The sequence below is a fragment of the Mustela lutreola genome, chromosome X (assembly GCF_030435805.1).
Source record: "Mustela lutreola isolate mMusLut2 chromosome X, mMusLut2.pri, whole genome shotgun sequence".
Taxonomy (NCBI): domain Eukaryota; kingdom Metazoa; phylum Chordata; class Mammalia; order Carnivora; family Mustelidae; genus Mustela; species Mustela lutreola.
In genome coordinates, this window is record NC_081308.1 from 1,967,501 (window position 1) to 1,982,395 (window position 14,895).

The 14,895-nt window shown below is 47.5% G+C and overlaps 1 protein-coding gene across 1 annotated transcript in view; it reads right to left on the minus strand.

The window, feature by feature from the left end:
• PRKX (protein kinase cAMP-dependent X-linked catalytic subunit) overlaps positions 1 to 14,895 on the minus strand; it is a 76,957-nt gene that overhangs the window by 42,278 nt on the left and 19,784 nt on the right. Inside the window, exon 2 of the mRNA XM_059156555.1 lies at positions 6,391 to 6,559. Within this exon, the coding sequence (XP_059012538.1) occupies positions 6,391 to 6,559 (169 nt within the window). The remainder of the gene's footprint in view (positions 1 to 6,390; positions 6,560 to 14,895) is intronic.

Sequence of the window (14,895 nt, forward strand, 5' to 3'; positions counted from 1 at the left end):
CTGGGCCATGTGGGGACAGCGTGTCCTCCTCCTCATGCTTCTGGAAACCCCCGCCCCCGGCAAGTGCACAGGAGCCCAGCAAATGCACCTGGGCACACATGTTCCCACCTGTACCCCCACAGCATGCAGACTGCCCTGTTTCCCATCCGCTTTTCCCCACTGCTCACTGGCACAGATGCTGCCCTTCCAGCCACTCCCAGAACCTCCAAAACTTAAAGACACATTGTCAGCATTTTTAAGCTTCAAATGGACAGAAGTGCATAGAGAGTCAGAACAGGGTCTTCTTTCCCCTGTGACTACATGGGCAACAAAGGAACAGCTTTGCCAACTACCTGACTCCAGACTAAGGGACACGGAGAGCAGACCCAAGCTGGTGGACATGGAGAGATCGTTGCTTTAGGCAACATCAGCCCTAGCCTGGCTCTGCTCATATGCAAGGCGGTGTACCAGGTTAGGGAACGTGATGGGGTCCACAGGCTGGTCACCACAGACGCAGTGATGGAACTCCTGGCTCAGCGGCTGGGTCCAGGAACGGAGAGTGGGTCCCCATGCATGCCCACTTACTGTCTTGCATCTCTGTCTTCAGCACTGGCTTTTTCAGCTGGCACAGCTCTGTCCCCCCAATGGATTGCTGGAGGTGCTCAGAGCTATGTGGATGGTCAAAATTGGGAAAGGACAGAAGTCCTGGCATCTAAGGGTGGAGACCAGGGATGCTACTCAGCGTCCTACAATGCCTGGGACGCCCCACGTCACAGAGACATCCACCCCCAAATGTCAGGTGCACCCAGGCTGAGAAATCTGGAAGCAGCAACTTCCATCAGGTAAAGTCTGAGCGCTGGAACCCATGGTAAGAAGAGGTAAAGGTGGCCGGAACCATGCAGGCGTGCGAATCATTCTTCCCATCCCGATGGAGATCACATCAGCACGACAAGCAGGCTTCCAGAATAGCCCTGGTGAAGCATAATCACCATCCACGACTGTCATTACCTGCACCAGAAGCCTGACTGATTCCGCCCCACGGCAGGCAGCACAGCTCACCCGGAGCATACCAAGAGGTCCTACGCCAAATGTCGCTGCTTGGCGGCCAGCGATACTGGTCCCACATCTTTGCGGCTCAGAAAGAGGGGCCACCGCCCCCATCCACCAAGACCCAAGGTAAAGTCACTGGGCTCTGCTTTGAAAGCCTATCAACTGGTCACACCGTGGGCAGGGCGGTGGGGGACACCTTAGCAAAAGACGCAAGGCGCCCGTTTCCTGAAGAGCCGTCACCACATGGGAACAGCTAATTGCAAGCAAGGCCATCTCCATCTCTAGAGTTTGCAAGCACACATGCAAACACTGAAAGGGAACAAGCTGCTGGTCAAGAAACACTCTCCTACGTCCTTCAGAATGATGGGAACAACCAGTCACAAGCATCCAGGAGATACGTGGTTATTTTCTCATCTTGGAAAAACAAACAAAAACCAACCTGGCATGGTTAGGAGAAAGGAGAAATAAGAGAGGACTGAGATGGGGGGAGGGACTGGAAGCAGACACACAGCGGGACACGGGAGGAGGTCAGACAGAGGTGTAGGGGGTTGCAAGTTAGTTCCTGGGACAGATGGACCTGTCCTTGACCTCCTGCAGCCCCTCTGAGTCCATGGGGACCAACCAACCCACGGTGCAGAGGGTTCGATAAAGACTGTGGCATCAACATAGTTGACCACGAGATGTCCAAGACAAGGCAGTGAGAAGAATAAGCCCTTGTCACCCAGAGGTACAGGAAAGGGGGCATGAAGAACACCAACCAGGGAGGGAAGATGGAGGAGCTGCCCTCCCGGAGGACAGAAGAGGGTAAAACTCCCCAGTCCTGCGAAAGTGTAAGCAAAGGCTTGGGAATCCACACGGACTTCCATGGGAACACGGTCCCTGGAGGCCAGAGATGGGAGGCTCATGCAACAGGGTTTCTCGCCACAGTGTTGCTCAAGATCTGGACACTGCGGTTGTAGGTTATGTGTCCTACTTCCTTATCCAGTCTGGGTGAGCAGCCCCCGACCCGTCCGCTACAGTGGGCACTTCAAGTGCCCGATGAGGGAACGGCTCTGCTCTTCTACTCAAGCTTTCTTGCTTTTGCCCTTTGTGATGGCTACTTGAGTGGATCATTTCCAAGAGGCCCTGGTGCCCAGACATGTGATCTAACAGGAATCTTGATGTTGCTGTGTAGACAATTTTTTTTTTTTCGTGGTGTGATTAACATGTACTGTCAGCAGACATTAGGAGAAATACATGACTCTCCATAAGATGGGTCGGCCTCATCTAATCAGCTGACAGCTTTACGAGGAAAAAAGTGTCAGTGCCTGGGCAGCTCAGTCGGTTGAGTGTCTGCCTTCGGCTCAGGTCATGATCCCAGGGTGCTAGTATCAAGCCCCGAGTCAGACTCCCTGCTCAGTGGGGAGTCTGCTTCTTCAACTCCCTCTTCCTCCCTCCCCAACTTGTGCTCTGTTGCTCCCTGTGTCAATAAATAAAATATTTTTAAAAAGAACAACAACAAAAAAATATGAGGTTTCCCACTGAAGAGGGTATTTTGCTTCTGGATCTGACGGCTATATAAAAATTGTGCCTGAGTCAGCAGCTTCCAAGGTGGCTCTGCCGAGTTCAGATTCAAGACATAAACATCAACTCTTACCTTTGTTTCAAATCACTTGGCCAATCCCATGGATTTCAGACTTGGCAGCCCCTACAATCACGGGAGTCTGCTCCCAAAACTCCATCTCTTTGCTCTCCTTGTCTGGAGTGTGGTGGGTACTGTACCCAGGGTGTTTCCTCCCCATCCCTGCACTCGGCATCCTTGAGCTGGCACACCTGCCATGTGCTGACACGTTTCTGTGCAGACAGTGAGATCTGAACTCTGTGGCTTTAGGTTCTACCAGGAGACAGGCAAGCAGGACACATGCTCACAAGAGAGACGGAGGAGGAGGGTCTGGGGAAGGTTCCTCTCTACATGTACATGGCATGCTACTGGCCTGAGTTGGAGGAGTGCGGATAGGCTGTTTACGCTCCTACATTACACAGAGCAGCCCACCACAGAGAATGATCTCGTTCCCTGATGTCAATGGTGCCAAGGCAGAAAACCCTATTCTGGAGTCAAACAACTTTAGGACACCAGCAATTTCTATGCCCCCAAAAGGGCAAAGAGCAGACCCCAAGCCTCTGTCCCACAGAAATCTGGATTTTGCACCCCAGAAAGTAAGTTACTCAGCTCTTCTAAAATTATCGCCATGGGCTGAGCTGGCCTTTGGAACGACTTTATCCCCAAACATAACTTATTCTCAAATGTGCATTTAATGAATCCCCTGACATCTTCTCAAAAATACTAGAGGAGCGGTTCTCATACTGAGCTCAGACAATGCCGCCAGCGGACTTGCCAAGTCACTCAACCCCAACTTCAAAGCCCAAATAACCAGCTTGATACCCAGAATCAGCAGCATTCCACGTGGCCTCAAGAAATGCAAGCAAAACCTGCTCCATGTTTTCAGACAGTTTGGGATGCAGGATGTCGGGTGAAGTGACCTCCATTCACAAGACAACCTGTGCAGCTGGGGGACTAAATACATTCTTCATGGATGGTCTTTCCCCACTAGTACATGTCCCTCATCACATGGACCTGGACACTCTGTGGCTCCCATCCATAAACGTGGATCCCATCCATAGCATGATCTCCGTGCTATGTTCAGAGAATTTCCAGAGTCTGATTTCACTAGCTCAACTCATACCCAGTGTGTAGACACACCTGGTGTCACTCCAGTGAGAACACACAGAAAAAAGCAAGCACTAGAAGAATATCGTAATATGATCCACGTGCTCTGAGAGGTCTACTCTTGGCACGTCACTAAGTAGGTGTTATAGCTGAATTATATCCCCTCTCTCCAAATTCACATGTTGAAGCCCTAACTCCAGGACCTCAGAATGGGACCATATTTGGATATGGGGTCTTTAAAGAGGGGATTAAGGTATAATGAGGTCAGAAGGGTACACCAAGATCCCATAGGACTCTCCCATTGCCTCTTCCCCTCCTTGTGCTGTCCCTCTCTCAAATTAAAAAAAATAAATAAATAAATAAAATCTTAAAATCTTCTTAAAGAAAAGAAGAAAAAGAAGAGGGGAAGACAAAACATGCACAGAGGGATGACCATGTAGGGACACAATGAGAACACGGGGTCTACACACCCAGGAGAGAGGCATCAGGGGGAATCTGCCTCAGTTCTGCCTGGATCTCATACTCCCAGCCTCCAGGACTATGGGAAATAAATGTGTGTTGTTTAGGTGCCCTACTCCATGGTATTGAGTTATGGTAGCCCAAGTGGACTGATACTTTCATTTTCCATAATTTTCACGTAACGGTCACCTGGAAATGTTTATCACTTCACATCACTTTACATCTTCAAAGGATCTGTTGTTGATAATAATTTCTCCAGAATCTGAGCATTTCAGGACTGAGCAGACACGACAACGTGCCTCATTTTGTGCAGTATCTCAGTACTGTTGGGGAGAAACCAAAAATGGATCAGGATTGGTAGACAAATTTTTAAATGACGTCCTACCACATTCTGCCAATGAGGATAACCCTTCTGAGAAGACTAGTGAATTGTTCCTCAAATTCCATGTTCATTTAATGATGAGGAGACATTCCTATTCCTCAACCACACCCTTCACTAAACTTGACATATAAGAAGACGACATTTGACTGTGACCTGCACTCCAGTTTTGCAATCACAAAGCCCATCCAGAGTCCATCATGTGTCAACATAAGGTCGTTGTGTCTTCTCAACCATGAAGTGGTTGGCTTGAGACTCCCTGTCTTGGGAAGGAAGACCTAGACACGTGACCGCAATCTGGCAATATCATAACGGAGCCCAGGTCTCCAGAAGATATTTATTTAAAACCCTAGTGAGCTAATGATCCTCCCTAGAATCACTACTTCAGTTCCTCCAAGAGACATAACTAGACGCTTTCCTTAATTCCAGAAGAAGATCTAACGCACTCGTTTTTATAATGGCTGTTCCACCGTGGACCGGATGGGAGAATTCACACGTGGTGAGTGAGCAACGCTGAGTCCCCGAATCGCTGGCTATTTCTGTTTCCAGGACTTGAAACCCTGAGATGCACCTGACCCCTCTTTATCAGCACAAGATCACCCACAGCTCCATAAAAGGAAAGTAAAACAAAACAAAACAAAAATTCAGCCTATTCGTTTCTCCTCCTCATTAAACATGCAACACAGTAGGGACTCTGGGCAACACGCTGCTTTGGTCTTGGAGGATGGGAAGCTGGGGCAGCTGTGCATTTACAGACGTCCTTCTCAGAGTCTGCATACACGGGAGATGTTCCAGAGCTGTAACCAAGAGCTGTCTCTGTGTGAGGACAGGTGTATCAGAGAAGAAAGATAGGAGTTGGTCCAATGGGAGGGATGCTTGGTGGGGAGACACACAGAAAGGAGGCACTGCAGGGGAGGGGTGGCCTGCCAGAGACAGGGAATGACCACAAGGATGGCACCTGCCTCCTTCTGCAGGTGGCACTTCCCCCCTACTGCAGGTGGCTTTCCGAGATGGGACCACGGGTGGCAGGGTGGAGGGAAAGAGATAGCAAGCAGAAGGTAAACCCAGAGGTCAGTCCATGATGAGCCCTAAGTGGCTCAGGTCAGATTCCGGGGTCACTATTCCCCGTGGATCTGTAGGTACCAATGAAGGTCACCAGACAGACATCTGGGGAGGATCACCATGGCTGGAAGATGAAGAATGCCTTGGAAGGAAGGAAGAAAGGATGCTAGGGCAAAACCAGGTGAGAGGCCAGTATTGGACATCAGGGCAGAGACAGGGGGCCCCAGCTCAAGCAGGGGCTGTGGGTTGGGAATGAGAAGGAACAAGAAGAAGATGGTGGAGGGGAGACATGGACCCTGGTTGGAAGGCACCCACAATGTGGATGGGGAAAGAGAGCCCTATCTGGGCCTCCCATCTCTGGCACCTGGGTGCAGAATCGTCTTATCCTGTATTAGGAAACAGGGTGGGAGAACAGAGATTTATTTTTTCAGTGCGGGGAACCCTCAACTGGGCACATCTGTGGTGTGTCCAAATGGAGATACAGTCGTCCTCGAGAAACCCAAGGAGTGACCTGCATGAATGAGGCTGAACTGGTGATGGTGACCCAGAAGGGGATGAGGGGAATGGAGTGTCTGGAGGGACCACCCACACTCCTACTGCTCACCCAGAATGGGAGCAAGGCCCAGGCAGAGGCTCTGGTCCCAGACAGCCAGAGGGCCAGCTGTGACCTCACTTCACACACCCACCCCCGATCCGGCATCTCAGAGAGGGAGAGGACCCAGAGAAGGCAGTGGAGGGGGTGGGGGAGACTCACAGCTTGACCAGGAAGGGGTGGCTGACTTCCTTCAGCACCGACTTCTCGTTGTGTACATGTTGCTCCTGCTTTAGGCGGATGACGTCGGGGATGCTCATGACCTTCAGAGCAAAGAAATGCTTGGCTGTCTTGTCCTTGACCAGCTGTACCCGTCCAAATGTCCCGGTGCCTGGAGGGGGAGACAGCACACCAGGCTGCATCAGGACCTTAAGAGACTCCATCAGCTTCTGCAGCTCCCAACCATGGTATATGGCGGGTAAGAGTATTTCCAAGAAGCTCCATTCAGGAACTTTCAGGTGAGGGCATGTACGACACACACCTCAACAAAGACATATCAAAGGCAGGTTGACAAAGATCTGCCTTGGAAATGTTCTTGAATTAGAGGGAAAGCTGGCCATCCCCTCTACATATGGACCACTGTGGAGACTACACGCATAAGCACACACTCATACAGGACAGGTGGGATGCAGAAGTGTGGTAAAGATGTGTTGTGGCATTTCTCTTTGGGATTTCTTGATTAAGGCAAAGGTATTGGGCACGTGACGCTCATGAAGAAGGCTTTTGAACACGTTAATTAATGCCTGCTCAAAGTGTTTGGTCTTTATTTTAGAATTTGCTAAGGACTGGAAAATGGGATAGATATCTACATAATACAGGAAAAAATGGCTACTTGGGTAGGATATAAAGAGAGAGAGGGCTGAGATTGGGGTGAAATTTTAAAATACAACTATGCAAGGAAATCTGACACTCGTTTGTACCCTGGTGGGACATTTCCAACCCAAATGCACCTTCTTTCTCCACCGTCAAGCTGTCCTGTTCCTCTGTGCCTCAGTGTGGGGCATGGTGTCCACCCGTCAAACCGGTGGGCAACCACTTAATGCAAACATGAGATCAAAGATCCAAAGGAATTCTTTCTGTGACTAGAGCAAAGGTAAAGTAGAGGGGCAGAAAAATGTAAATTGGTACGTGTGAACGTTGGGTTCCATGGTGCCCAGTGAGCTTATCCATGTCAGCTGGGTTTTCCATCACCGTGTGTCTAAGCAATGAGGCACGGGAAGGGGTCTTTCTGGGGAAGAAAGTCTGGGGAACGGTGAACAAGAAGGCTCTCTGGTTGGAAAAATGGCAATTAACCTAAGAGGGAGAAAGGAAGAAAGATCTGGGGGGAAGACAAAGGACTCTCTCCTCCCTCCCAACACAACCACACAGTGGCAGACATCCTTTCTTCTTGCACAGGGTTAGGACCTACGTACGGTAACATGAGCAAGAGCACAGAGTCACACTCAAGCAAAAACATTTTGTTTTAGCGTTTTCTATAAATGAGCATTGCCAGGCTGTGAAATATATCTCCTTGCCTCCTTGGTGGCGGGGAGGGGCGGAGCCCACGATGAGTAACCTTGGCTTTTAGGCAGAGTTTCCGATCATGAATATTTTACCCTAGGAGGAGCAGAGAGGGAGCGGTGAAAACCCAGGAAAGCAAGTGTTGTGTAAGGAGCAGCGAATGATGAGGCGTGTGCTCATTGGAAGGTCACTGGGAAGTGAACACAGAATTGAAACAGGGTAAGGCAGTCACATGGGGTGAGATGCTGTGGAATGGAGTCCCAAATGGGAGGTGGGGTGGGGCGGGCTATGGGGGGGTAGGCTGTAAATAGAATGAACCGGCAGAGCTTAGAGGTCTTTAGGAAGACACTGAGGTTTCTGTTGGGCTAGGTGCACATAGCTGGGGACACCAGCATCTGCTGAAAGATTTGCCCTTTGTTTGATCTGTGAACTGGGGCAAACACATGAATCCTTGGGCTTCTACGGTCCCTCTCTCCAACAGGACAGAGCATAGTGCAACCTGTAAGTCCTGCCATGTTGTCTCATTTTTATGGTAGAAAGAAGACCATTTGGCTTCCCCCTCCTTTCTCTCTCTGGTACCATTCCTCCTGATCACCTTTCTCACCACCCCCGGGGAAGGAGCCCCTTCATCACTGGGTTTGCATTTATTGGATCATATTTTGCGTTTTCAGCCCTAGTGTCTGACCTGCATCTGGACGTTCCCTGTGCCTACGTGAAAGACAACACCAACTATGACTCAGATTTTTCCACAGCAACGTGGAAACAACGAAGCTGGAGGCAACATCTTTCAAACTCTGTCTGAGCAGGGTCAGCTGAAAGCACACAGAACTCCAAACGGGTTACTAATGCACTCAGGCAGCCGGAGCCTGAGCTACCCTGGGGGATGCAGGAGTCCCTGGACGCCACAGTCAGGTGACCGGACCACACAGGATAGGAGTCTCGTTCAAGGTGGATGAAACTAGCACTCTACAATTTTCAGCTCGGCCAGCTTAAATGCACAGAACACAAGACAACATTAATGGTGTTGGTTGTAAGGCATAAAGGTGGTGGAAAGAAAATGGGCAGAGATTTCTCCACTTGGTGTTGGGAGCCTCACCAGTATATACCCCCAGGTCTCAATAACTTCCTTCAGAAAGTAGAAAAGTCCATTTTTTTAGCTTTGTTGCAGGTCAGGATGGCCACAGGATCTGCCTCTGCCCAGTAAGATACACAATGGAATAGCAGTCAGCCATTAGAAAGAAAGAAAGAAAGAAAGAAAGAAAGAAAGATTGATTCCTACCATTTGCAATAACATGGATGGACCTTGAGGGCACTATGCTGAGTGAAATAAGTCAAAGGCAAAGAGAAATGATCTCACTTATATGTGGATTCTAAAAAAGAAAAAAGAAAAACTCATAGAAAAGAGTTCAGATTTGGAGTTATTGGAGGTGGGGTATGGGAGTAGAGATATTGGATAAAGATGGTCAAAAGGTGCAAAGTTCCAACTGTAAGATAACTAAGTCCCGGGACATTACCATACAACCTGATGACCACAGTTAACACTGTTCTATGATATATGTCAAAGCTGCTAAGAGAGTAACCTAGAAGTCCTCACAATAAGAAAAAGAACTTTCTTTAGCTACATGAGGAGATGGATGTTAACTACTTTGAGGTAATCATTTCAAAATACCTATTTGTCTACTCATTATGCTGTACACCTTGCACTCACACAGTGCTGTCGATAATATCTCAATAAAACTGGAAAGAAAAAGTCTTTATGCCCAACAGGCTTTAAATAAAATAACACATGCAAAGCCCACCACACGGCATCTCAGTGGAGGTAATAAATGAATCTTCCATCAGCATAAAATGAAGTCAGCTTTGTAAATGTTCTGTGTGATGGCGGTTATGTAACTCTATGCATTTGTCAACAAGTCATCAATGGAGACACTTAAAATGCATGAATTTTGTTGTGTGTATATTATATCAAGAACATTAATCGTCCCCCCACCAAAAAAATTTAGGGTGATATAGGTTTTTTTAAATAAGCTCCATTAAACATAACTGGCATTTATTTCTATTCCTTATTCTTTGGGGTAGGAGATGCCAACATCTATCAACCATTGACTGAATGACAGAACATGCCCTATGGGAAAAGGATCCTACACCGGACTATGGGGACTGGAGACAAATCTCCTGCTACAGGGCAAAAGAGAGAAGGGCTGATATTCCCACTTCCACATTATCATAATTCCAAAGTCTGACATGTGCAAAACACTTCCGAAGAAGTTTCCGCAAACATGCAGCTGAAGAAATGTCATCTGAAAAGAGATGTTATGGTGTTGCTCACCTTCTGAGGCAGATTCTCTACACCACGTCTGTAATATTGGGGAACGGAAGTCCACCTGGGATATCAACTCACCATACAGTACCCATGGCTCTGGGAGGACCAACTAGGACCAACAAGAACTAGAAATGCCCAGGGTGTGACAAGTGCTCTTACTTAGAGAATCACGGGAAAAACATTACTGTAAGTTTAGCCACGATAAAAATGCTCCAGTCAACACACCAACTTCCAAAATATCAGAGACCACCATTTTGTGTGTGTGTGTGTGGGGGGGGGGGTCCATGTTGGGATTGGACTGTAACTTGGGGCAGTAGGCTCACGTTTTCCATACCCGTGTGATTAATCCCTGGGCACATGTTAGTTGGATAAATGTGCGGATGACTGAATTCATGGATACGCCAATGGAGGAAACCATTTAATGGAAGGAGCAGCAGAATATCTCTTGCCTAAACCAATGGAGGTCCTTTTGCAAATGTGGGCAAAGTCAGAGGAACCCACATAGATAGAGAAGCAGGAGAGAGGAGGAGGTTAGATCCCAGGGTGGCATCTCGGTCCTATGTTCCTGTACGGCATAAACACCTTTCGCCCTAAATACCTCAGATTTCACAAAGAATGCACCATAGAGCATTTAAAGCATCTCCATATATTTGTAAAAAGAAAAAAAAAAAAATATCTCCACTGTAATCCAAGTAAGGTCCAGACAGGTGTTGATGGGATCAAGAGAAGCCAGTTCCTAGTTTCATGGACACTCTTTGATTATGGAAGATATTACCTCTGGGAGTGAGGGCACATGGGGACTCTCCCATCTTGTGGTTTACAACATCTTGTGATTCTTAAATTATGAATAGTCATATATTTTACTTAAACAGTTTTAGAAAAAGTCATCTCGATCATTATACCCTAGATGGGAACCCTAGGTTGTCATCTTCGAAAAGCCCTATTACATGGCACCAGGGTGGCTCAGTCCATTAAGCACCCAACTTTTGGTTTCAGCTCAAGTCTTGATCTCAGGGTGGTGAGGTCTCACCCCACATCAGGCTCTGGGCTTAGCACGCAGTCTGCTTAGGATTCTTTCTCTGTCTCCCTCTGCCCTTCTCCTCACTCATGCACACTATCTAAAAATAAATAAATTGAATCTTAAAAAAAAAAAAGGAAAGAAAGTAACCCTATCACCTAAGGCCACAGATGCAGGATCTGACTACAGATATTTTGCAAAAGGAATCCATAAAGTCTCTTGCTCCAAGAACATCTGTTCAGTCTGATTAGCTGGAAGTCCAGTGACTGGAGCAGGTCACCTGCCGCCTTCTCTCTTATCTGAGTGGACCTTCCTTTGCTACCATAAAAACAAAGAAACAAACAAAAAAAAAAATTAGGAGGGACAACATCCCGAGCCAGCTGCTAAGAATCTTTCCCTCCTGGATAGTTCCTTTTAGGTTACTTTTTTTTTTTTTTTCCCACCACACATTTAGTCTACTGCTAAATTTAGTTCAATGATTTCACTGTTTTTTGACAGCAGTGAAAAGAAGCATTTCCTGTAGTTTCCTATAAAAGACTCCTCGTGATGTTCTTCCCGCTGTCCCTGTAAGTTTTTAAGCAAGTGCCACTAATTGATGAGTCCATCCTAGCCTGTGGCCCTGAGCCTGACTGCTGGTAACTGCAGAAATGAAGAAATGAGAATGAAATGAAATTCTGTCCCCCCTGACACTCCCAGAGACAGAACCATGCCTCTTGCTGGCCTCCCTTCAAGCAGAGTTCCCCCACAGATGGGCGCCCCATGAGTTCTTCCACTATAAACATAAAACGGGACATGCTCTCAGTTCCCAAGGAGCTCATAATCAAACAGACACACAAGAACCACAACACAGCACAGGTCCAAAAGAGCATTCAAACTGAGCACAGGAGTTTAAATACCTAACCCACAACCTCGCTGTTTACACGCTGTGGAAAAGAACAAGAGGAGAATAAGGAAAAGGTAGCAATTGATCCCAACTAAAGAGCCCCTGGCAGCCAGCCCGGACAGGTCAGAGTGAACCACCACCAGCTGCAATCACATAAAAGTATTCACATGTACACAAATAATTACAAAGGCATTTCTATTTAAACAAAGATAAAGACAGAGGTGCCTGGGTGGTTGAGTCGGTTAAGCGTCTGACTCCTGATTTCAGCTCAGGTCGTGATCTCAGGGTCATGAGTTCAAGCCCTACACTGGGCTCCATGCTGGGTGTGGTGCCTGCTTAAAAAAAAAAAAAAGAAAGAAAAGAAAAAAGAAAGAAGAAAAAGTAAACACAAAGACAGACATGGATACTAGGTTTGATTTGAATGTGTCTGTATTCAGGACTCCTTCCTCCTCCGCAAAGGCACAGTCAAAATTAAATGGATGGATGGATGGACACATGGATGGATGGATGGATGGATGGATGAATGGTTGGATGGATGGATGGATGGTTGGATGGATGGATGGATGGATGGATGAATGGATGGATGGATGGATGGATGATGGATAGTTAGATGGATAGATGAATGGATGGATGGTGGTGGATGGATGGATGGACAGATGGATGGATGGACAGACAGACGAATACATGGGTGGGTGGGTGGATGGATGGACAGAGACATTGAGTGATTGAAAAGATATATGAGACAGATAATGGATGGACAGAAGCATGGAGGAGAAGATAATAGAAGCTCCTAGATCAGCACAGACAGACACACAGATCACAGGCAGATGATTGACAGACAGTTGATATAAGTAAGAGAGAGGAGATCAATAATGGATGGATGGGGTGGACGGACGCAGAGACAAAAAGATTAGACAGCTAGTCGATAAAGAGAGATATAGACAAATTAACAGGTGGTTGATACATACATTGATAGATGAGGGAGAACAACAATGAGATAGGTAAGAGATGGGTGAACGGACAGATGGACAGAATGACACCAGCTTATAAACAGACAGACAGATACTAATTCACTTTTTAAGCATATTCCCCAAACAGAAAAGAAAACTTCACCAAAACCCACTTGGCATTAACACTTAACTTCCTGCTTCACATAATAATAGGCCACACAAGGTTGGGACACTCAAAACTACGCAAGAGCTTCAAGCACAGAGAGAAAAAAACAAGAAACCAGCACAAGACCGAGCCCGTGTCCGCCCCCCATCCTGGAAGAGCCTACACCCAGCACGCCATGCGTGAGTAGAACAGTAACACGCGGACGACGGCACTTAAACACACCAGCTGCGACTGCTAGGAAGGGAAGTGAGAGTCGCTCCTGACACGCGGGAGGGACGGCACAGCCATGTCTGAGTTAAAGACCCATGTAGGTCTCACTATCACCCGCATCCTGCATAGTTACATAATATGCAGTGTCCCCTCAATCAGGACGCTCCGTGCACTATCCAACGGGCATCCCAGATGCTAAGGAAACAGGGCAGGCACCTTCCACGGGAGGGAAGGAGGGTGCAGGAGACCCTGCGCCGCTGAAATGGGGGGGTGGTGGTCAACAGGCCAACGGTGGATGGGAAATCTACAGGACAGCTTCCCAGCAGGGCTGCAGAGACGTGGGAAGGAAATGTTGGGGTGCATGCTTTCCCTACGCATACTGCAGAGAAGCACGCTTCAAAGGCGGTGTCTCCAGGAGTGAACAGAGCACCCCTCACCTCCCTGCCCATTGCTTGGCCAGCCACTGTGCCCTGCCCTGCATTTCCAGGGAACATGTTCCTTCCTTCTCCTTCAACTTGGTGTGGTACATTAAGGTACAGAGGGTGACAGAGGGAGTCTACAGCGAGCAGTACTGACCACAACCCTTCCCGGGTGGCACCCCCCAAGAAGCTACTGAAGGGTCTGGACCATGCTTCAGATCCAAAGACTGTCTGAGGATGGGACACCCCTGTCCTCCTGCCCTGCCGTGGCCCAAGATGCACTAAGAGTACATGACTTGGTGGGAGAATGACACATTCATTGAGCAGGTGCTTGATGTGGTCTGAAGGAATTTAGCAAGACTGGTACCCAGCAGGAAGGCTCTCGGACTCCATGAGTGACCCAGACAGCTGACCCTTCAGGAACGCGAGGATTAGCTATGCCGACCCCTATGCAGCCAAACAATGCATGCGACTTCTGACTGCCGCAAAACGCAACTACTGATAGCCCATGGTTGACCAGAAGCCTACCTCAGGACAGCTGACTCCCACACAACGTGCATGTTCTATGCATTATTTACTGTACTTTTACAATAAAGTGAACTACAGAAAAGAAAATGTGATTAATAAAATGCTACAGGAAATACATTTACAGTACTGTACTGCATTTATTGTTAAAAAAATTAGAATAAAATAAAAATCATATATAAGTGACCCCTCCCAGTTCAAACCCACAGTGTTAAGAGTTCGCTACTATAACACAATGCATGAATTTATCACTGTAAAACTCTCCTGTTTTGTTTTTGTTTTGACTTTTTTTAGAGGGGGGCATTTCCCCCTCCTGGTAATCTCAGAAAAGGTTATAAGCTATAATATATGAAATAGCATCTAACACATGCAATCTTCCTTCAAAAACCCACTTTTTAAAATTCTTGTTGGGGGCACCAGGGTGGCTCAATGGGTTAAGCAACTGCCTTCACTTCAGGTCATGCTCTCAGAGTCTTGGGATCAAGCCCCACATCGAGCTCTCTGCTCAGCCTACCTCCCCATCTCTCTCTGCCTGCCTCTCTGCCTACTTGTGATCTCTGTCAAATAAATAAATAAATCTTTTAAAAAAATCTTAAAAAAAAAAAAAAAAAAAGAATCTGCCTTCGGCTCTGGTCATGATCTCAGGGTCTTGGGATCAAGCCCCACATTGGGC